A 20,596-nucleotide genomic window follows, 5' to 3' on the forward strand; every position below is an offset into this window, starting at 1 on the left:
TCTCTCATAAACTCTGTTGCGCCCGCTTCTTCTTCCTCTGTCTTGCCTGCCAAGATGTCGTCCTCTTCGTCGCCCCAGATCACTGGACAGCAGCAGCCCCTGCGATCAGCCATGAAGACGGATGAAGAGTGCGCGTCCAACACCGCCAAAGGTCAGTTCAAACAAACGTCTGGATTCGTCTCATTTTAAACATACCCACGGTCTGCAGGCTCGGCACTCCCATCAAGTGGTATCGTGTCATCTCGACAGTGATGGGAGGATAAGGGATCGCGCACATGTGGCTGGCAGTCGAGCCGCGATAGTAACTCGTTTCAATGCTCATGCTTGTGCCCATGTCTGCGTGCCTGCCCCGCGTCACCCAGGAACACTTTACTGCTCATCGCAGACACGGCTTGATGGACCGGTATCGTTGCTGGGCTTATAACGTGTAAGAAAAGACACATGATGTACTAACCTTCTCACAGTCGTTCAAATCGCTGAGCCAGAGGCTGACGCTGTCGCTCCGCCTCCACCTGCCCCGCCTTCCGATCATCACCACAAGAGACAGTACGCCGCCAACATGGCCAAGAGATTGACAGGTCGCATGGGGCTCACCAGCTCCTCATCCTCTCGCTCGTCCCCTGTCATGGAGCCGTCGCCTGGTCCGTCTTCCGACGATGCTACCGCTGCTGCTGCTGCTGCCGCAGCCGCAGCTCAAGCCTCTCATCACCACCATCGCCACGGCCACAAGGCCCACTACGAGAGTCAGAAGCTGCTTGCCCAGCTCAACGACTGGTTAGAGCATGAGAAGAAGAAGAAGGCTGCCCGGAAGAGCAAGACATCGCCCCGGCGCCGCTCACCGCAGTCAAAGACCAAGAAGGAACAATCTCCTGCGGCAGAGACGGCAGACCCGACAGCCCAGCCCGCTGCTCCTCGCTCACGCTCGGACTCCATCGACTCCGATTCCAGCGACGTTTCCTTCGATAGGCTGCAGAAGATCATCGAGGACAGCATGGCTTCTATGGGAATCAGCTCGGTGCCTCAGATGAGCCCCAAGGTCGGCAGGCGCCCCTCCCTCCGTCACAAGAAGTCCTTGTCGCGTAGCATGCTCCACAGGACGGCAAGCTCCGACACCGATTACATCGGCGAGGATGTCATAGTACCAACCTGCGACGCAATTCTCGACAACTCAAAGACCCTCAGCTACAGTGGTGGTGGCAAGAGTACCGACGACCTGACCCTTGGTGGCCAGGCGGACGAGAAGGAGAAGGCCTGGGAAACGTTCAAGAATGAGATTGTGCGTCTAGCTCATACTCTGAGAATCAAGGGTTGGAGAAGAGTTCCTCTGGACAGTGGCAACAGCGTCATCGTGCAACGTCTCAGCGGAGCCTTGACCAACGCCGTCTACGTCGTCTCTCCTCCCGAAGACCTCGGGGAAGTACCCGGCAAGAAGCCCCCACCAAAGCTCCTCCTGCGCATCTACGGACTCGAAGCCCTCATCGACCGCGAGAACGAACTTAGCGTGCTCCGGCGACTGGCGCGAAAGAAGATTGGCCCGAGACTCCTCGGGTGCTTCACCAACGGCCGCTTCGAGGAGTACTTCAACTCCATCACTCTCACCCCCAACGACCTGCGCGATCCCGATACCTCCAAGCAGATTGCTAAGCGCATGCGGGAGCTCCACTTTGGCATCGACGTCTTGGATAGGGAAAAGGATGAGGGACCTGCCGTGCTCAAGAATTGGGATGCCTGGCTCGGCAACGTCGAGAAGAAGATTTGCGCCCTCGACGAAGGCGTGCGCAATGGCAACTGCGTCTTCCGCGACCGCGGGTACGTGTGTGGTGTGGAGTGGAAGCAGTTTAAGGAGCTTTACGACAAGTATCGCGAGTTGGCTCTCAGCGCCTACAAGGGCCACGCTATCCGCGAGCGTCTCGTCTTCGCCCACAACGACGTGAGTACATTTACTCCTATCTTCTACCCCCAAACATCAAAGTCAGTCACCAGCTAACACGCTCTTCCAGACCCAATACGGCAACATCCTCCGCATGCGCCCCGACGACGAAAAGTCCCCCCTCCTGAAGCCAGCAAACGAGCACAAGCAGCTCGTCGTAATCGACTTCGAGTACGCCGCCGCCAACGTCCCAGGCCTCGAGTTCGCAAACCACTTCACAGAATGGTCCTACAACTACCACCACGAATCCCTCCCCTTCCTCTGCAACACGGCAGTCTACCCAACCATCCAGGAACAGCGCCGCTTCCTCAAAGCCTACGTCGAGCACCGCCCCCAATACACCCACGGCGGCGCCTCCACCCCCCGCCTCACCCCCGCCGGCGCCGCAGACGGCAGCAGCGCCGTCGGCACGCCCGCCCTCCTCCCCACCAGCTCCTCCTCCTCCATCGTCGAGTTCATGCTCGACGCCCGCGTCCCGCCCAACCACTGGAAAGAAGAAGAGCGCCGCGCAGAGGAGGCCGTCGAGGCCGAAATCAAGGAACTCTACGAGGAAACCCGCCTCTGGCGCGGCATCAACAGCGCGCAGTGGGTAGCGTGGGGCGTCATCCAGGCTAAAGTCCCCGGGTTCGAGTCCCAGGAGGAAATCGAGCAGCAGGAGAAGCAGGCGCAGAACGAGGCCGCCGCGGCTGCGGGCGACGCGGACGCCAAGGCTGAGGTGCAGGCTGCTGCGGAGGCCGAGGACGAGGGCGACGAGTACGATTACCTGGGCTACGCGCAGGAGCGAGCGTTCTTCTTCCTGGGCGATTGTGTGCTCATGGGGATCGTGAAGAAGGAGGAGTTGCCCGAGGACGTGCAGTCCCGGCTCAAGATTGTGGATTACTGAAAGTAGTAACCTAGCATTTGACGGAGACTGGCTACTTTTTTTTTGGGGTGCCTTTCTTTTGCACATACACCATTTACAATGTACCAGATTTCAAAGCTCAGAAGAAGTCTAGTGATGTGAAACGTTTAGTTGTAGTGGAGCATTGTTGTATTCTTGTGTGCCATCTAGAAGTTTCTTGCACTGCACGTGTTGTGCTAGCAGCTACTCTATGACAGCCTTGCTCCTCCCATCTCTACTTCCTCGCGGTAGCAAACACCACAAGCAGTATCTCCATTGCCCGTTATCACCCAAAAAGCACCTCAACCCATCTTGTTATACCGCTCCCTAGCCCGATCCTGCACCGTATTCACATACTCGGCATAACTGTTCGTCGTCTTGCGCTGCGCGAGCTCCGCCGCGTCACCCAGGTTCCCGCCCTCGGCGCCGAGGCCGACACCCTCCTGGTACGCGTGCGTAGCAATCACCTCGGTGCGGCCGTCGCCGTTGGCGCCCAAGCCCTGTCCCGTGCTCCAGCCCATCTTGGCCAGCATCCCCGCGCCCTTGGATTTCGGAGGCGCCGGCGGAGGTGTCTTCTCCTTAGATGCCGCCGCCGGGGGATTGGCAGTCTTATCGTCTTTGCGCGCTGGTTTATTACCGCCTTGGACGGGTACCTTTGGTTTCGCGGGTTGGTTAAACACCTCTCTTCGCTCCTTGGCGCGGTCGCGGTACTGCGGTGCTGATTCCTCGTCCGCCGCTGGTGCCGCCGGCTGCTCTTCTGCTTGCTTTGCCATCCTCTTGTCGCGGGCAGCTAGTCGCGGCTTAGCTGCCTTGACCTTCTCCTCATCTGCAGTAGCGTTCTTGTGATTTCTTGACTTTTCATGCGTACTGAGATCATCCAGAGATTTATACTTCATCATGCAGATCAAACAGCAGATCTTTTCGCGGTCCACGTATGATACTGATGCTTCCGGCGTAGATGTCTTGTCTGGAGCCGCAGTTCCCGTCTGAGGCGCGGGTGTCTGAGAGTTCTCAATAGTAGGGGCCCCATTCGGCGATGCTGTCGGAGCAGGGGCTTTCGGAAGGCTTGCCCCAGTCAAAGAAATCTTGATAGGGCCGGTAGAAATTGCGTTCGCGCCAGATAGAGAGATCTTCACAGGGGCGCGCTCTTCCGATTGACCATTTTCACCAACTGCATCGGCGGCTCGCTTGCCCTCGTGTATTTCGACATGCCGTTTCTGCCAAAACGCCATTTGTCCAGCCATCGGTACCGACTTTTTGGTGGAAGAGGCGGGCAGATTCCCGTCCGCCTTGCGTTTCTTGCCCTTCTTCGCCTCGTCGGCAGCATCCCCTTTGCCTCCGTCTCCAGAGGTGCCGCCAGGGGGAACCTCGGTGATCACTCTCTGGCTGGGATAGACGTGGGGCTCCCAGTACTTGACCCGAATAGCCGGGTTGAAGAGCGGGTTGAACGAGACACGCTCGTTAAATCGCGTCACTTCCCTGAGTTCTGGCACGAAGACGCCCAGATGGATGGTCGAAACTGTCACAGGCTTCGAGGCAATCGTGAATTCGCGCATCATCTGAAACTTCTTCATGGCCGCCATCGCATCTTCCACTGTCCAGAACTCGGCGAATCCAAAGTTGAATGACTCGTTCGTCTCTTGATCACGCATCAAGAATGTGCGGTGGAGAGAGCCCGGCCTTGCGCCGTAGCCAGATGCATCGCCTGTCGGGGCAGTGGACTTGAGCTTTGGCCCGTCGCCGGAGTTCCTTGCTGCTGCTTGCTTTTGCACGAGCTCTAGTTTTCCAGCTCCCGCCGAGAAAACATCCTCGTTGACGGATGGCGCCAAAGGGAAGAAAACCAAGATCTGAGAAGGTGTATCGGATGCATCGCTCTCGCCAGTCAATAGAAATCGGTATTGGGACGGATCTGGCCGAGTTAGTACGGGTCTCGCACTTCCGTAAGAAGGATCGTTGAATGTGCATACCTGTGGGCGGACCGCCGCAGTTCTTGCAACGGCTTCTGGTCGCATAGTTTGAAAAGTCACAGGTCGGACAGCTCCAATTAGCGGCAGTTCCAGCGCGACTTTCCCGCTCAGCGTCATCGCGGTTCCTTGCGTAATGGATGTAAATCAGAGTCATGCCATCCGTGCTATCATCAACCTCCCCGCTAAAGAAATTGATAACAAGCTTGGGGTAGTTTGCTTTAACAAACTCGACCGCCTGCTCGACATTCTCGAACTGCGCGAAAGCGCGACGCTTGCCTGGCGAAGATGTAAGCAAGTGCAGGTGAGAGAGGGTTGGGGGATAGGTGGCTTACCTCGCCCAGTTGAGGGGATGCGAAGATCGACAGATGGATATTGTGATAGATCGGACTGTTTAAAGAGACAATCCCGCACCGTCTCGAGAGATACATCGGATGGTAAACCTTCCAGGATTACAGTATCACTCGGAGTACCAGCTTGTCGAAGAGGCGATGTAGAACGATCGCGACGAGGATGGCGATCTGGGCTGCCACCTGGAGAGGCGGAAAAATGACGAAGATCCTCGTCAGTACCACGTCGGGCATCATCGCGGCGAGTGCTATCGTCGTAGTGAGGGCGAGAGTAGCCCCGGCCATCTCGATCGTAACGACGTGATCCGCGGTCGTCGCCGTCATGTGGGTGAAGTAGCGCAGCGTCTTCATCACGGCGATCCATATAGTCATCCCGACCACCGCCTTGATCTCCCGATCGAGGACGTGGCTCGTGGGCCTCACGCGGCGGTCCATGGTAGTAACGGTCGTAGTCTCTTGCGCGGTATTCTGCAGTCTCACGATCCCAATTCCGGTCCCGATCCCAGTCGCGCTCGCGACGGCGGGTATCCTCCGGGGCGTAGCTGTCGTCGTCGTAGGACAGCTCGAGGTTGTTCCTGGGGGGAGACCTAGAAGAGTCTCGTCGTCCCGTGGGCAAGTTAGCAGAAGCTCAAACCAGCCAGATGTACTGCAGATGGTCATGTCCTCCGCAGGCTCAGCTTAGTCTCTTTACCCTGCCGCGTTCGAAAGCCGTCGTTGTCTGAATACTGTTGTTGATCTCGTAGAGGGGATCTTCGTCGCTCGTACGGTCCCCTCTCGCGCGCGCGATGGTTGTCCTCGTACATGATCGCGGATCGCAGGAAGGGGTGTGTCCGATCTTTATGCGCGCTGCTTCGGGCGTGATTTGGGTCGAGTTTTGCTTGGTCCGGAAAGAAGAAGAGGAGGGAAGGAAGGAGTAAGGCGCGGTGCTGTCCCCTCGTGAGGCGTACGACAAGACCGTGCCTTTATGCTTCAACCAGGTATTGGTGGAACACAGAGGGCGACGGGCCTCAGTAATGGGCTTGGGCGAAGTCGGGAATGAAGAAGGGATGGTTCAAACAAAGCTCGGGCCGGCAGAAGCTCACCCCCCTGGCAACTTCCATTCGAAGTCGACTTGCGGCTGCCTAGGTAGGTTTCATGGCATTGCACCTTATCTCTTGCTTAGTCAAGCGGGGTCGTCGATAAGGTTGGTATGGACCTGGTCCGCGCTCCTCCATCCTTGTACCTTGTACCTGGGTACTCATCAACTTCGTCCTCCCCACGTTCATCATTGTCATCTTTTGAGGTAATTTCAACCCAAGGTTCCTAAGTAATCAGCATATGGTTGGCAACTGAGAGAGAATTATTGACCATTTCAAGTTTGTTGCATTAGATCTCCAACAGAGAGTTGAGCGGTTGACCAAAATCCTTCAACTTCAAAAAGCCCATCGTCATCTTGGATACTTACACGGCCTCAACCCCACCATTTCTTTCTGCCATCAACCACGACTCGAAGGAGCAGACACATCTTTCCACCTCTATTGTTCGCAAATCCCATAGGCATGGAGAACCAAGATCAAGGACCGTGGGAGGTCTCCGAGGACTCCTGCTACGTTGCCCTTACCTACCATCTCCTCGACGCTTCAGCCATCATGAACCGAGTCCGCTCACCACAAGCCGGCGCCATCGTCCTCTTCTCTGGCACAACACGCGACACGTTCGGCGACAAACCCGTCAAAGAGCTGCAGTACAGCGCCTACACGCCGCTTGCCCTCCGCACCATGATGTCCATCGCCAAGGCCATCGTCGAGAAGCACAGCTTGAAAGGCTTCGCCATGATTCACCGCTTGGGAACAGTCCCCATCGGCGAGGAGAGCATCTTGATTGCGGTGTCGTCACCGCATAGACAGGCTGCGTGGAGGGCTGGTGAGGAGGCGTTGGAGGAGTGCAAGGCCAAGGTCGAGGTATGGAAGCGGGAGGAGTTCCATGGCGAAGAGGGCGTGTGGAGGGCGAATCGAGATGGTATTGCTGGGCAGAAAGAGACTGTTGGGGATCGAAGCCATCCAGAAAGCTCTAGTCCAACTCAAACATGAATTTTCAAACATTCAATGACCATTTTCGTAAGAATGGGCATCACATTTGTGAAAGATGCAGGCTGCTTCCCTCCATGCCAGGGAGTTTACCATCACATGGAATGAGCTGCTCGCAAATCCAGACGTGGTATCCTTTTCGCCAGTAGGTAAGTTAACTAATAAGCTGTGTCACTTGATCAAGCATGACGCGTGCCGATTGGAGACTATCACGTCTTGGGCGTTCAAGGTGCTCACCTAGGTCATGGATCATGAGCAGGGAAAGACATTTACGGCGCCCTCATTGAAGTCTCACAGTATAGATTCAACATTTTGGACATATCAGCACTTTTAATATTCGTGACAGAATATGGGCATTTAATTTGCCTGTATCTCGGTATCCAAGCGCGCCAAGTCATCTATGCATCTAGCTTCAGATGATCCAGCATTGTATCGATCTTTCCAAGTAAGATCTGGTAATTGATCGCATCTGAAGCGAACTCGTCTTCGGCCACCTCTCCACCAAGAGTCTTGACTCCCTCTCCATCTTCGCCATTCTCAACAGGCTCGATAGCAGAAGTAACAGGGGCGGTTTCCTGTGGGGTAGCACTATTTTCACCCATCTCCTCATTCAACTGTTCGCTCTGTGCAGCGATGGCTTCTGCCAGTTCAGCGTTGATCTCTCCCTCTTCATCCATCATCTCCTCAAGATTAGCGTCCTCAAACCGCAAACGGAAGCGCTCGCCCAGATAATATCGGATATCATCCAACAACTCAATGGTGTCTGTCTCTTCACGGTTCTTGAGTCTCTCTGCACTTTCCTTGATCAGGTCCGCAAACTCGGCCTCATCAATGTAGTCCTCTAGGCGGTTAGCTAGGTACCGAGCAGCAAACTCTTCCAGGCGCTGGACACGCAGGTCCCACGCCGCGTGGATAACGTCGTAGATGTTAATAGGCTCCATATCCTCTTCCCGGTGATCCTCTCCATCGGGTCTGTGGGTGCGATCAGCCCAGATGTTGCTACTGCCGCTTCCGAGGGTACTAATGGCTTGCGCTGCTTTCGTCTTGAGCTTGTCGAGGAAGAGAATGTCGGCCGTGTAGAGCAAATCCAACGCGAAATCCAGAGGGCAGTCCACCTTCTCAGTGTACAAGAACGTAAGCACAATTTCGAGGACCTCGGGCATACAGTCCACTGTGACGACGTGTAAGTTCTCCGAGTCCTGTGCCTCCCTGAACTCGCTGGAGAACATGGTCTCGAAGTACGGGCTGCGGATGAGCATCGCCTTATGAACGGGGTAGACCACCGACTTTCGAGGCCGTTTCCTGGGTTTATCGCCGTTGGATGCAAGGCCGAGCGGAATGCCGACAGCATGGACAACATTGTCAGGATCCTCCGCATCATTCTCGATCTCGTCGCTTTCCGGCTCGTGTGCACAAAGGAGGCAATCGGCAAAGATGGAGTTGTCGTGACGCCATTTCACCTCGCCGACCCTCTTCGTCTCCACGATCATTTTGTGGCCCAGGACCTTCTCCCGGTAGAAACGATCAACCTGGGCCTGCGCGCGCTTCACCTCGTCCTCGTACCTCTGGCGCGACAGTCGCCGGTCGTTGCCCGCCAGGATTGCCTCCCATAGTTGCTCGATCTCGAGCTGTTTGCTGAGCTTATCAACACCAGTGAGAACCTCTTCTTCCGTCACGGTACTGCGAGCATTGACCACATCCTTGGGTACTTCTCCTAGGTACAGATAGCGTAGGGCGACTTGGAAAGACTCGAGCGGGTAGGTGGTCGGGAGCTTCCATGTTGCGGTATCGGGTGCGCCATCGAGCTTCTTCCTGAAGTACGGAGTCCGTGCTGCTAGGAGGAACTTGTGCATGTTGAAGGACTGCGCTGCTGCAATGAGGCTGATGTCGGTTGTCTTTGGAACGTTCTTGGAAAGTAGGCTGGTAATGTGTCCGGCCCAAGGTTGGAGCGGGTCTGTAGACTTGGAATAATCATACTCTAGCAGGAGATTTCGTATCCTATCATTGAGGGCGTTGTAAATGCATCGTTCGCCCTGAAAGGTGTTCCTTTCGGCCAGTGCACCTTGTAAGTTGATCAGTCAATACGTCTCACTGTACGTCAATATGTATAACCCACCGGACTCAAGAAGTAGTTGTACGAGTTCTAGATGCCCACATAAACTGGCCTTGATGCTTATTGTCAGTGAGACCTCAGCCAAAGGTACGGGGACTGCGTACTCACAACAATCAAGGGTGTGTAATCAAAACGATCTTTGCCATTGATATTTACGCCAGCCGAGATCAGCTCCTGACACGTCTTCAGGTCGCCTCTTCTGCAAGCCAGCAGGAAAGTCTCGAACTCGGCCGTCTGATCCAAGGGGTTGTCCTCTCTAAGCACGCCATTTGCGATCAACTCATGCTCTTCTTTAAGCTGTACTTCTAATTCATCTTTTCGGAGAACCATGATGACGAACTCAACGAACAGGACGGATCTCTATAGCCTGAAAAGTCTAAGCAAATGGTTATATGAAAGAAATGCATCAGATAAGAGACAAGTTCAAGTTCGCCTCCACATCTGGGACATTGAAGATCTCAGTGAGAATGAAGTCCGATAACTCCATGAGGTCGCCTCTGCACGGGCCACTTTGGACCTTCCTTACGTGATGGCTTCCAGTACATCATCAGTGCCCCACCATTGAACCCCTCCAGAGCTAAAGTTCTTACTTATCGATAAGAGATACGCGAAATTGACCCACTTCGAGAGATGGAGCTGGATTATCTCAGCTCCGTCACTAGCGTCGTTGCCATGGCATCGGCCCCCAGTTGTTTACCCGAGCTCGATCTTGTTAGTCCCATGCAACCAAGTTCACAGCTTTGACTTGCAGTGCACCTTTCCCGGTCAACCACCACCAACAGCTCGGATACTAACATAGCAGGTTCGCGACCGTCGCTTTTCTTTGCCTCTCAACTTCTATGGATACATACAAAGATTCACTTTAATCAAATTCATTGCGTGTTGCATCCAAGATGTCTTTGGAGGCGGATAAGTATGAGGTGCTGGAGAAAATCGGTAGGCACTACCATTCACGAGCTTTTCACGTTGCAACCGACCAAAGAGCTCTTCACTGATCAAACAATCCAACAGGCCATGGTTCCTTTGGAATCATCCGAAAGGTTCGAAGAAAGGCCGATAACCTCGTCATGTGTCGGAAGGAAATCAGCTACCTCAAGATGTCGCAAAAGGAGCGAGAGCAGCTCCACGCCGAATTCCACATCCTCTCAACCCTCCGCCATCAAAATATCGTCGGCTACTACCATCGCGAACACCTCAAATCAACCCAAGACCTTCACCTCTACATGGAGTACTGTGGTAATGGCGATCTCGGTCGCGTTATCAGAGATTTGGCTGTCAAGGGTCAGCGCGCACAGGAGTCATTCGTGTGGAGCATTTTCTCGCAGCTGGTTACTGCGCTCTACAGATGCCATTATGGCATCGACCCTCCCGAGGTTGGCAGCAATGTGCTGGGCCTCTTCAGCACAGCTTCCAAGCCTAAGACGCCCCCGGGAACCATGACCATTCTGCATCGCGATCTCAAGCCGGAGAATGGTATGTTTCATCGCCCTATCAATCGATGTGACATGTGCTAATTGAGAACAGTATTCCTTGGAGAGGACAACTCCGTCAAGCTTGGTGACTTTGGCCTGTCCAAGATGATTCAGTCCCATGACTTCGCCTCCACCTACGTCGGCACACCATTTTACATGTCGCCCGAAATCTGCGCCGCTGAGAAGTACACACTCAAGTCGGACATCTGGTCTTTGGGTTGCATCATCTACGAGCTCTGCACGCGCGAGCCCCCATTCAACGCCAAATCGCATTTCCAGCTTGTTCAGAAGATCAAGGAGGGCAAAGTCTCGCCTCTTCCCAGCTGCTATTCCAGCGAGCTTATGGGCACTATCAAGGACTGCTTGAGAGTCAACCCCGACCACCGCCCGGATACTGCGCAACTACTCAATCTCCCTGTTGTGCGATTGATGAGAAAGGAGAGAGAAGTTGTTGAGCTTAACAAGGTTGTTCAAAAGAAGGAGGATTCATTGGCTCGCCGCGAGAAGGAATTGAAAGAGAGAACAGCCGCCTTCGAGGCTGACAAGGCCTCCGTCAGACAAGAGGTCGACAGCTCGCTGCGTAGAGAGTGGGAGGTTAAGGCGCGTCTCGAGATTGATCGGCAAATCAACTCAGAAATTGAGGCCCTCCGAAAGCGATTCGAGAGCGAGGTTCAGTCTCGTGTCGAAGCCGAATTGCAGAAGAAGACGATTAGCTTGGCTGCCGAGCCCATGCACGCGTTGGACCTCGCAACGTCGCAAACAAAGTCAGACTACCCGAGATCTTCCGTTGGTAACGGTAGCGGAGACGACGAGCTCTCATCGTGTACCGATCTCACCGATATCTCTTCAGACAGTCCTTTCACGAGCCGGAAGGCTACTCGCACCCCCTACAGCAGAGCCCAAACCATGTTCGTCGGTGGTCAAGGCACCCCTATGGATATCGAGATGGCATCCCCCTCACCTATCGCTATTGCTTCACTTTCATTGTCACCTAGACGACATGCTGGAACTCAGGTGCCCAAGCTTAACAGCGGAAACCTATTCTCTGGCAACGCCGCTTCTTCTGGCGACCCGATGTGGGACGTCCCTCGTGACACCATCAGCATCGACTCCGACGACGAGGACATTGTTCCCTCCCCAACACGCAACATCAAGTCGAAACACAACCCTTTCACGTCCAAGAACCGTCCGGTCTTGATGTCTCAAAAGACTGCTCCCATTACTCGAGTCAAGCCTCAAGGATCGGCAACTGGTTTGAACCAGAACAAGACGCTGCCCTCGCTGCCGAACATGGCCTCGAACCCTGACCTCAGCCGCGGTCTCCGCGAGCGCTGTCAGTCGCCTAACCGCCGATTGAGTAAGATTCCTTCGGCAGCGAACCTGTCGGCTGCAAACGGCAGCGAATCTCCCGGCGGTCTTTCCCGCAAGAACTCTACCAAGAAGGATCAGGAGCCCCTTGGTAAGGTTGCGGCGAAGAACAACATCAAGGGCAGAACGCTGGTCGAACTCCAGCAGGCCAGAGCAGGAGGTCGTCCTCTTTCCGCTGTGATGTCTGGTGGCGAGAACATGAGCCCTAAGAGGGCGTTCAAGGATCGTATCGCGGACCGCCGGGCTAGTGGCGGCGAGCCTGCCGCGGTATGGGATCCCGAGCGGGACGAGATGCCCAGTCCGTTCCTGATCAGACGTAAGCCCATGGCCAGAGTCTAAGATCATTTCTTTTCAATTGGCATACAAGAGCGTTGGGTGGCGAAGATACCATAGCATGCACACGGGTCATTCATTGGTTGTTATTGTCGTTGCTCATTTATCACTCTCTTTTGTTCAGGCGGCACCGAAAAAAGTTGAAGGATATCTTCCGATGGAGGTAATTGTGGGTGTCTATACACAGCAATCCTGAGTCCCGGTGATGATCAGACGGGACTCTTGACTTTCACACTTATGAAGATGGATTTTGGAGGTGTTGGATTGGAACGGTACGGTGTTGCCGAACTCGGCTAGGGTTTCATTTTCGATGCAGACGTTGCCACGGCGTTTGGTAGATTGCTTTATTGGTTACCTGTACATGTTGCATAAGGGCTTTGCAGGTGTAGTTTTATCACGGACGAGACAAATATTCATCTTTTCACATACTATGTTTTGATCTTCTCGTACAATGACGTTGTGAACTATAGAATGACTGATCTCGTTGTATTGGATACCGCATGCATATGATGTTACCCGCGCGTCAATAGTTGCCAACATGAATGGCACGTTGACGAATAACTTACTATAACCGTATATGGTCCCCGTGGCATTCAAGCATGCTCTTCTGGTTTAGTCTCGTTTCACACAGGAAGAAGTTCAAGACATCTGGGGTTGACCAGAGCGGCGTGGCCAGAACGACCGGCCGTGTCATATTTCGCGCAAGACAATTCACATTCCAGATCGCTTCGAGATTCTACCTTTACGCCATGTTGTCTCCTTTGACTCGTAATCGATGATATGCCGATGATATGCCGCCCCGTAGATTCTCTAAGCGAGACCGAGAGCCCGAGACAACAAACGGCGGAATAGCAAGAAATATTGAACAATGTTTGCTTTTCGACGTTCGTTGTAAGCCTTTGGTAAGCATGCCGTCTCTGAGAGCCTGAGACCTCCCCTCCCCCCTCCCCTGGATAATAGCGCAGAGTTTATTGCAACTCACTTGATAACGAAGAACCCGTCCTACAAAACCGGCCGTTATGATGATCTCATCACTTTCGATGACAGAGGAAGTTCTGTGATGTTTCAATGAGACGTCCGTGATGCGATAGAGGGAGGGATTGAAGGGGGTGTTGCCCGAGTGCCGGGTCTTTACCGGCCTGCATGTCTCAGAGGACACCGGTCCGCATCCGCATAAGCGTGCGTTCTTCTTGCTGGCCAGAGTGTCTATCCCACGCTAGGCGATGCGCTGTGAGGAGGATCAGTAGGGGTTATGTGATATGTGAGGGGGAAGGGGAGCGGCACGGCGGCCACGGGGGACGGGGTGTGGGAGGAGGCACGGAGGGAAATGGGGGAGGAGCCTAAGAGGAGCACAGGAGGCAGAGGGGGCCGCGCTTGAGTACGTTTGCTGATCATCGATGCGCGGTCATCATGGCGCTGAGACAAACATGATGGACGACGTACGTGATTGCGGGCATTTGCTGCATTAGCTTCACCGACTCATTCTTTCCAACGACAGGCGGGACGGATATGGAGGGGAGTACTCCCTGCTGTTGATGGCCGATATCATCGCCGTCATCGCTCCGAGTGCTGCTTCTGCGGGTGGTTTAGGGGAGTATTCTGGATCTAGATATGAGCTTTTGCTTTTCCGAATGCCCTCTCTCTCTCTCCTCTGCCCTCGGTGTCTTTGTGCTCTCCACTTGCCCACGCCCCCGGGGGGGGGGGGGGTTGTTCACGGTAACATGGTATCGGGACACAAGCCGAACCCGGATTCTACCCGTGTATGGTTCGTTCATCAGCTCATGATGTTGGGGCCAGTGCGGTTTAGGCTTGGTGTTTTCTTGATATAATTGCTTTTTCTCATCTTCGCTTACTGCCACCCGCACCTTTACGCACCCCCTTACGCCCACATCAACCATCGGCGACCTGCCTGAGACCCCCAGCAAGCCCATCTTGCATACCGGGGAACCGAGAAAATCATGAAAGCACCGGGCACAGAGAGACTCCGTCTGCGGGAGAGAGACGCAGCTTGGCTTCTTGGACCTTGAAAAGCCCCGAAAAGAAGAAACAAGCACTTCTCCTCCGCTCGTCCAGCGCAAGCAGCAGGACCAGGACGAAGCAGGCGCGGGCGGGACTTCGGGAAGCTCAGCGAGCGGGCAGGTTTGTTCTTTTTTTTCTCTCACACTCTATTGTTGCCGTGTTGTCAATGACTTTGAGACACTTTGGAAGGACAGAGCTGACGAAGTGGTAGTCTAACTTGGGATAGTCCTCCGATGAATGGTACCTCAAAAGTTCAGGGTCAGACAAGGGGGTTTTACATTGCGCTTGCTTTGCTTTGGCTATCAAGGCACGAGGCTACCGCTTTCGGAGGGGCTACGGCCAGATTTATCACATCGTTCGTGATCGCGATCTAGATTAGTGCTACGGTATCGCATCTCGTCTCTCGGGCTTTGGAGATTAGGTTTCTGGGGGGACAGAGAAACGGGCTTGGTTGATTCTTTCGGTGTTGTCTTAGCTCGTCAAGAACTAACGAGTAACTATCTTATGAGCTGATGAGCAAGGGAAACGTCGACATTCCGTGGTCCCCCCCCCCCCCGGTTGCGGTCAAACGATAGCCGTACTGGCGTTCTTCTGAAGGATTAGGACCAAACCGGTCATTGAAAGAAGAAGAGAGCTAGGCTGGAATCGATCTACTTTGGACGTAGGGTTCAGGCGAAGAAAGGCAATTCAGCTCTTCTAAACGCGGTGTCTCAAGCCGCGCGAAGTAGCTACGGCTTCTAGTCGAGACTCGTGAGCTTCCAAGGGCCAGCCACAACGGCAGCTAGAACATCCGCGCCCACGAGGGAGCGGTTTGGCCCCTTCTTCGCTTCATGGTAGCGAGACATCCTGCGGAAACCCATGTATATCGTCCTTGGCCATCCCACCACAACCCCATGATCGCTGGCTCTGTCTCGCAAGTTTGTTGGCAGAAGCAGAGGAACAGAGACCGAGAGAGATAGTGACACAGTGAGCAAGAGAGACAATGGCCCAGTAGCAGCCTACGAAACGAACAAACCCCGGACGTTTCTCCGCTCCAGTCGAGACATTCCAGTGTCTCTCCGGCTGAGAAGACGTTTCTTTTTCCCCGGATGGCCCTACCGAGAACAGAAGTGACGTCCGCGTTGCGGGATCGCCAAAACGTTCGTTTCTTGGGTATTGCAAGCTGCATGATGCAGCTCGCATGCAGCGTGCATTTACAGGGCACGGAGCACCGCGGGAAGCAAACAATACTGTCCAAAAGATTGCATGTACGAGCACGTCCGCTGTAGGGCAATTCGGGAGAGAGAGAGCAATATCTCGCCCTTTGTTGCTTATTCCCTCTACCTTCCAAGGGGAGGGGGTGGGTATCATCTGGCCTGAGAGCTGTTGCTGCTGCTGCTGGACTGGACTGGACTGAAATGGATGATCGACCGTCAACATTAGCTGCTGGCTCGGACTGAACCCCAGACCAGACGTCCCATATGCATACATTCCCACGTCTACTGCGGTAAGAACTGGGATAAACGCGCAAAGCAGCCAAAGGGAGGGCTCCAGAGAAAGAAACCAAACGACAACCAGACCCAAGCTCGACAAGCAGCAGCAGCAGGCCCGTGATGCACTGCGCAGGGGACACACGTCAAGGGGAACCCGCAGCCGCGTAGCCGCTTCCTACGACGAAAAGCTCGGAGCGCCGTATGACCCCTTTCCGGGTCGATCTTTCAAAATGTCCAGGCTAGAAAGGCGCGTCTGCGGCACAGCGGCGCGGGAAAAGGGGGGGGGGGGATAAACGACGTTAGAACGGTGACCATTCATGGGACGGGAACAGGCTGGGCTTGACGGACGACCAAGAGGATCGCCACCAACCGCGGACGTGCATGGTGAGGGAATCACCACACCTTTTTTGCTTTGCCTCAGCACGGGGAGCAGTCTAATCTCGGGCCGTGTTACGGTTTCCGGTCATGGTTATTACGGTTACCCTCCTCCTCATCATCCTCCCCTTCGAAGGAATGAGGAGACGTTTGGAAGACAGCACACGGGATTGGGAAAGCAATACAGCAGCGGGCGCAGAGGACGTTGGGCTTGGAATTTCACCACTGACAACGTGAACCGTTCAGCCCGCGCCGTCCGCCCGCTATCCGCCGTTGACGGGATGTGAAAGTCTCGTTGGCCCGGGTTCTTCTTTGGGGGTTGCTAACTTGCTGCTGCCGCGTCGCTTCGGCTTGTTGCCGTGTGGCTGCTGACTATTGGAACGTATGGAAATGCCACCACACAGACACACACGCGCCTTACATCTCCCGCCAATCACTCCTTACGTCGCCAGCCCTGTAAACGTTGCCATGACACTAAGGCTTCTAGACTCCAGGTTCGAAGCATGGAGTCATTGATTGTGGCGCCTGCGGCCGCGGTAATTGGGGACATGTAAGGGCGTTGGGATGGGACCTTTTGACAATCTAGGCTTTCTTCCCAAGACTGCCTCTGGTTGCCAACTGCCTAGGAGGCATGGCAGAGATTCGAAGAGGAACAACTAAACCAGAATCGATGGTAAAAGAAAGAGAGGTATGGATGGCATACGGGATACGGATGGAGGCCATCGGAATTCTTGGCCCCCACCCTCAACTTGAACGAGACCCCCCTTCCACTTCCTCTGAAAGACCGAGCCAGTTGGAGGCAGGGCATATTGGCAAAACAGGCAGGCAAGTAAAAGTGGATGAGGCTATATCCTGCGAATACCGCGGCCGGCAGTGAGACTTGTGACTGGAAAAGGCCAATGGGCCGAAACCCAGACGAGGTCGAAGGACCCTCTTGACGAGCGAAGATTTGCGAGCACGATCGCACCTTGTGGGCTGTCACATTTTTTTCTGCTCTCTACTGGCCTTACAGGCCTGCAGATGACAGAAAATGGCTGATAGGGGGAGGGTGGAAGGTTGGAAGGTGGAAGTATAACTCCGTCCGGCTCTCTCGCGTGTCTGCGGGTGGTGGATTCTCTACTTCACCGCTGCATATCACGAGCCTCTCTGCGGAGCATCCATCCATCTTCATGTATCGAGTACGGAGTACACGCCCCTCTTGTGTGCTTGATCATCGCCAACGGGTGTCTCGTGCTGAGTGATTTTGCCTCTTGGGCTAACGACTCGAGTTTTGTCCTGAAGCATTCCAGCGGAGTCTATCATCGTATAAGGCAGGCTAAGGAGTAGGAGAAGGAGCGGCAGCAGCGATATAGGAGAGCAACGTGGATGCGTAATGAGATGTCTGCAGGAGGAGAGTGAAAGGAGGCGGGGACCGGACTTATGGTGGTTGACGTGCTGGTCACTTTTCCGACACACCCATGGCCATGCGTTGGTGATCACCCAAGTGATCTCTGGTACGGCAGCCACGGAGCGCATATGCGGCGTCTTCCATACGGATACTTCCATTTTGCCCCATTCCCTTTCTTCGTAGGTAAGAAGGAGGTGGTGTCAAGGATCTTCACAGAGATGGGGGGCCAAAATGCCTAGGCACAAGGTGCGATGGGGGCCTCCTGCGGAGTAGACGCTCTCCGGCTCCTTTGGCTTTGTGGGCATCGCGCCATATTACCTGTGCCAAGCGGGAATGAACGTTAACTTCCTGTAGGAGGCGAGCCTTGGACCGTTGGGGTGCCACGATGCCTGGGTTCTTAGTGGGTGCCGACAGAGGGGAGCCCACGGGAGATCTCGAGGCGTGAGCCCACGAAGTCGGCCAACGAGGACGCGTTCTCCTCAATATACGAAAGGGTGGAGTGGGCAGCTTTGAACGCTAGACCGGCCGAGATCGAGTAGAGAGAATTGGGCGGGACAGAGTTGATGTCAGTACGCATGGATGGTACTGGGCTTACGAAGTTACGGCGAGTTGGTCTCATCTATCTGCTGGAATGAAGGTTGGATGAAGGGCTCGAAGGATGCTGATCGTCACTTGTTTCGTTCTTGGAAGAAGAAGAGTAACTTCCAGGAGACACCCAGACTTCACCCCTTCCCCCCTCCAAGTGGACTTTGTATGACAGCATGCGCGGTGGACGGCAGACTCCAGACTGCTGGATCCGCTCGGTCAGGTTGTGTTGGACCAGGAAGCCAGGACCATGGAAAGCCCATTATTCAGTTCCCTCGGAGGGTTTTTGTCACCGCGATGTATCTCGCCGTTCCCACCCACTGAACATGCTCATCTCTCCTCGTCAAATATTGAGTTTCCTTCGGTATTATGCCTTCGGGGAATCGGGAAGACGCCTGCGATTTGCAAGATCCTGGGAAATGATCCTCTGAATCGCGGCACCTCACAGCTTACCCCCCTCACAGTCCCACGATTTTCGATATGTATGCAAGCACAGCCTCGCTGCCTCTTTCTTGCTTGCCAGGGTAGTATGGAGAGGGGAGCAGCAGCAGTACTCGGTACGCCGAATCGAGGTTGAGCTCGACCCGGAGGCCCTCCCGTTTGTGTCATGAAACCTGCCTCTGCGTCTCCTCTTCCTTTTCTCGGTCAATAGTCGTGATCGTATTTCTAGGTGGGTTGCGTAGTACGTATCGTGGACGCAACGCTTCTTCGAGCCCACAAACGGTCATGGAAAACGTGTCTCTGCTGGGATCACCCCTTTCTCTTTGAAATCCCGGTCTACTCGTCGAGTAGGGGGATGGCTGGATAGGATATGTGGACTGTGTGGACTGGGTTTTTCTTGATATGCATCCACTGAAGCTAAGGCAGTTCCCTGCGAATAGAGTCCACAGAGGCAGATACGTTGAGAGTTCGTAATGTGAGCCGTCTCCTCTTGGGATCTTTTTCTGCTCGCCCGTCACCATTTGACGTACGACTCCAATTTTTACCCAACCTTTGTCCGGTGTCCAAGATGCCTTGTTCCCAGTTGCCAGGAAGGAGGGCCCCAGATGCTCGGTACTGACGGAGCCTCGCCCGCGATGAACGACGTCAAGGTAATTATTCAGGACGGTGATCGGTGGGACTTGGCAGTTGAGACCCCAGTGCCGTGTAACGTCAAGCACACCGATGAGAGACGGCATCAGGGGGTGCGTTGTGTTTTTGCTTTTTGGATGGGGATGAAAAAGGCCAAAAGGGCAGGGGAAGAAGACCCAAGACCACGATGCAGTTGTCGATTTGGGGATAGGTTGATAGAGCCTAGAGGGGGGGCCCAGTATGCATGCTCTTCTGCTTTGGTCTCGAAGAGATGCTTCTCCCACTCGGAGCCGGTTTTTTGTCAGCAAGGACCATTGAGCAATATCCGGAACTCGCCCGACAATTCGGAACAGATAGACTCGTGCTGATGCTTCTGCTTCTGCTTGATGCTTGTGCTTGGTATGGAGTACTGATGCAGCGGTACTGGTGGTGCACCAGCCTCCGTTGAGTGTGCCTTGCCTCGCATATCGTACCCTCTCGATATTGAATGGGACCCTCGTGAGTTGCCCTTTCTTGCAAGCTGCATGTTTCCGTCTCAGCCCTCGGGCATTGACCCTTGAGTCGACCCAACCGCTCCGAGGGATGTCACACATTCAACCTGCGTCGTTGCCCATGAGTAGCGAGCCGCTGGTATAGAGTCGCAATATTGAGATACACCAGAAGCCCCGTTCGCCGGACGAGAAGCCCATTCCTGACGTTGTTATTGCTCTTTTTTTTTTTTTTTTTGAGTCCGTCTTGGGTCAGACAGCTGTCGAAAAAAGCAAACCGGAACGCCGGTGTATTCTTTTGACTCTTAACAGAAAGCCGATATAGGGACCACATGCAGGGGTCCGGGGACCGGCTTAGCAGCAAAGGGCTCATTTCGCCAGTCCGCCTGCATTCCTGTTGACAGGGCTGGAGGTGAGGGGGATATCCCTTCTGAGAAATTCCCAAACGGTCGTCTAGCCTCAATGAATGGAGGCAGGGAAGATCCTTTTCTCGAGCCATGTGGCTTGCGAGTCATCAACGTTCCAACTCCTCTGAATTGTCGTATTGCGCTCCCCCGCAAGGCCCGCTTGCGGCCGACTCGTCGAGATGAGGCAGGGCCTCTGCTATGCGGATTTGCATGTCTGTCGGACGCGTATTTTTCATTGGGGGTATTCGTAACTTCGTAAGGAGTAGATCATTGATAACTGAAGGGGGAGGTACTTTTTGATGATATTGCACAGGGC

General features: G+C 54.4%; 6 protein-coding genes across 6 annotated transcripts; 3 read left to right on the plus strand and 3 right to left on the minus strand.

Moving 5' to 3' along the window:
* Nucleotides 1-54: 54 nt before the first annotated feature.
* CPAR01_10151 (choline/ethanolamine kinase) lies at nucleotides 55-2,813 on the plus strand (the record flags this gene model as incomplete). Its single annotated transcript, XM_060494414.1, has 3 exons — nucleotides 55-151; nucleotides 465-1,930; nucleotides 2,001-2,813. 3 exons carry the CDS (start codon nucleotides 55-57, stop codon nucleotides 2,811-2,813), a joined length of 2,376 nt encoding a protein of 791 aa, XP_060346596.1.
* A 299-nt stretch (nucleotides 2,814-3,112) lies between these two features.
* CPAR01_10152 (RNA-binding protein) lies at nucleotides 3,113-5,927 on the minus strand (the record flags this gene model as incomplete). Its single annotated transcript, XM_060494415.1, has 4 exons — nucleotides 3,113-4,719; nucleotides 4,778-5,053; nucleotides 5,110-5,711; nucleotides 5,890-5,927. 4 exons carry the CDS (start codon nucleotides 5,925-5,927, stop codon nucleotides 3,113-3,115), a joined length of 2,523 nt encoding a protein of 840 aa, XP_060346597.1.
* A 735-nt stretch (nucleotides 5,928-6,662) lies between these two features.
* Nucleotides 6,663-7,193, plus strand: CPAR01_10153 (uncharacterized protein; the record flags this gene model as incomplete). The annotated part of the gene is made up of 1 exon (XM_060494416.1): nucleotides 6,663-7,193. The coding sequence occupies one exon, from the start codon at nucleotides 6,663-6,665 to the stop codon at nucleotides 7,191-7,193; it is 531 nt and encodes a 176-aa protein (XP_060346598.1).
* Nucleotides 7,194-7,588: 395 nt separating this feature from the next.
* On the minus strand, nucleotides 7,589-9,633 carry CPAR01_10154 (BTB/POZ domain-containing protein; the record flags this gene model as incomplete). The annotated part of the gene is made up of 3 exons (XM_060494417.1): nucleotides 7,589-9,252; nucleotides 9,307-9,355; nucleotides 9,412-9,633. The coding sequence occupies 3 exons, from the start codon at nucleotides 9,631-9,633 to the stop codon at nucleotides 7,589-7,591; spliced, it is 1,935 nt and encodes a 644-aa protein (XP_060346599.1).
* A 563-nt stretch (nucleotides 9,634-10,196) lies between these two features.
* On the plus strand, nucleotides 10,197-12,482 carry CPAR01_10155 (uncharacterized protein; the record flags this gene model as incomplete). The annotated part of the gene is made up of 3 exons (XM_060494418.1): nucleotides 10,197-10,239; nucleotides 10,315-10,776; nucleotides 10,828-12,482. 3 exons carry the CDS (start codon nucleotides 10,197-10,199, stop codon nucleotides 12,480-12,482), a joined length of 2,160 nt encoding a protein of 719 aa, XP_060346600.1.
* Nucleotides 12,483-18,919: 6,437 nt separating this feature from the next.
* CPAR01_10156 (uncharacterized protein) lies at nucleotides 18,920-19,978 on the minus strand (the record flags this gene model as incomplete). The annotated part of the gene is made up of 1 exon (XM_060494419.1): nucleotides 18,920-19,978. One exon carries the CDS (start codon nucleotides 19,976-19,978, stop codon nucleotides 18,920-18,922), a length of 1,059 nt encoding a protein of 352 aa, XP_060346601.1.
* Nucleotides 19,979-20,596: the final 618 nt, after the last annotated feature.

This window comes from Colletotrichum paranaense (genome assembly GCF_030867605.1).
Source record: "Colletotrichum paranaense strain IMI 384185 chromosome Unknown Scaffold_8.1, whole genome shotgun sequence".
Lineage (NCBI taxonomy): Eukaryota > Fungi > Ascomycota > Sordariomycetes > Glomerellales > Glomerellaceae > Colletotrichum > Colletotrichum paranaense.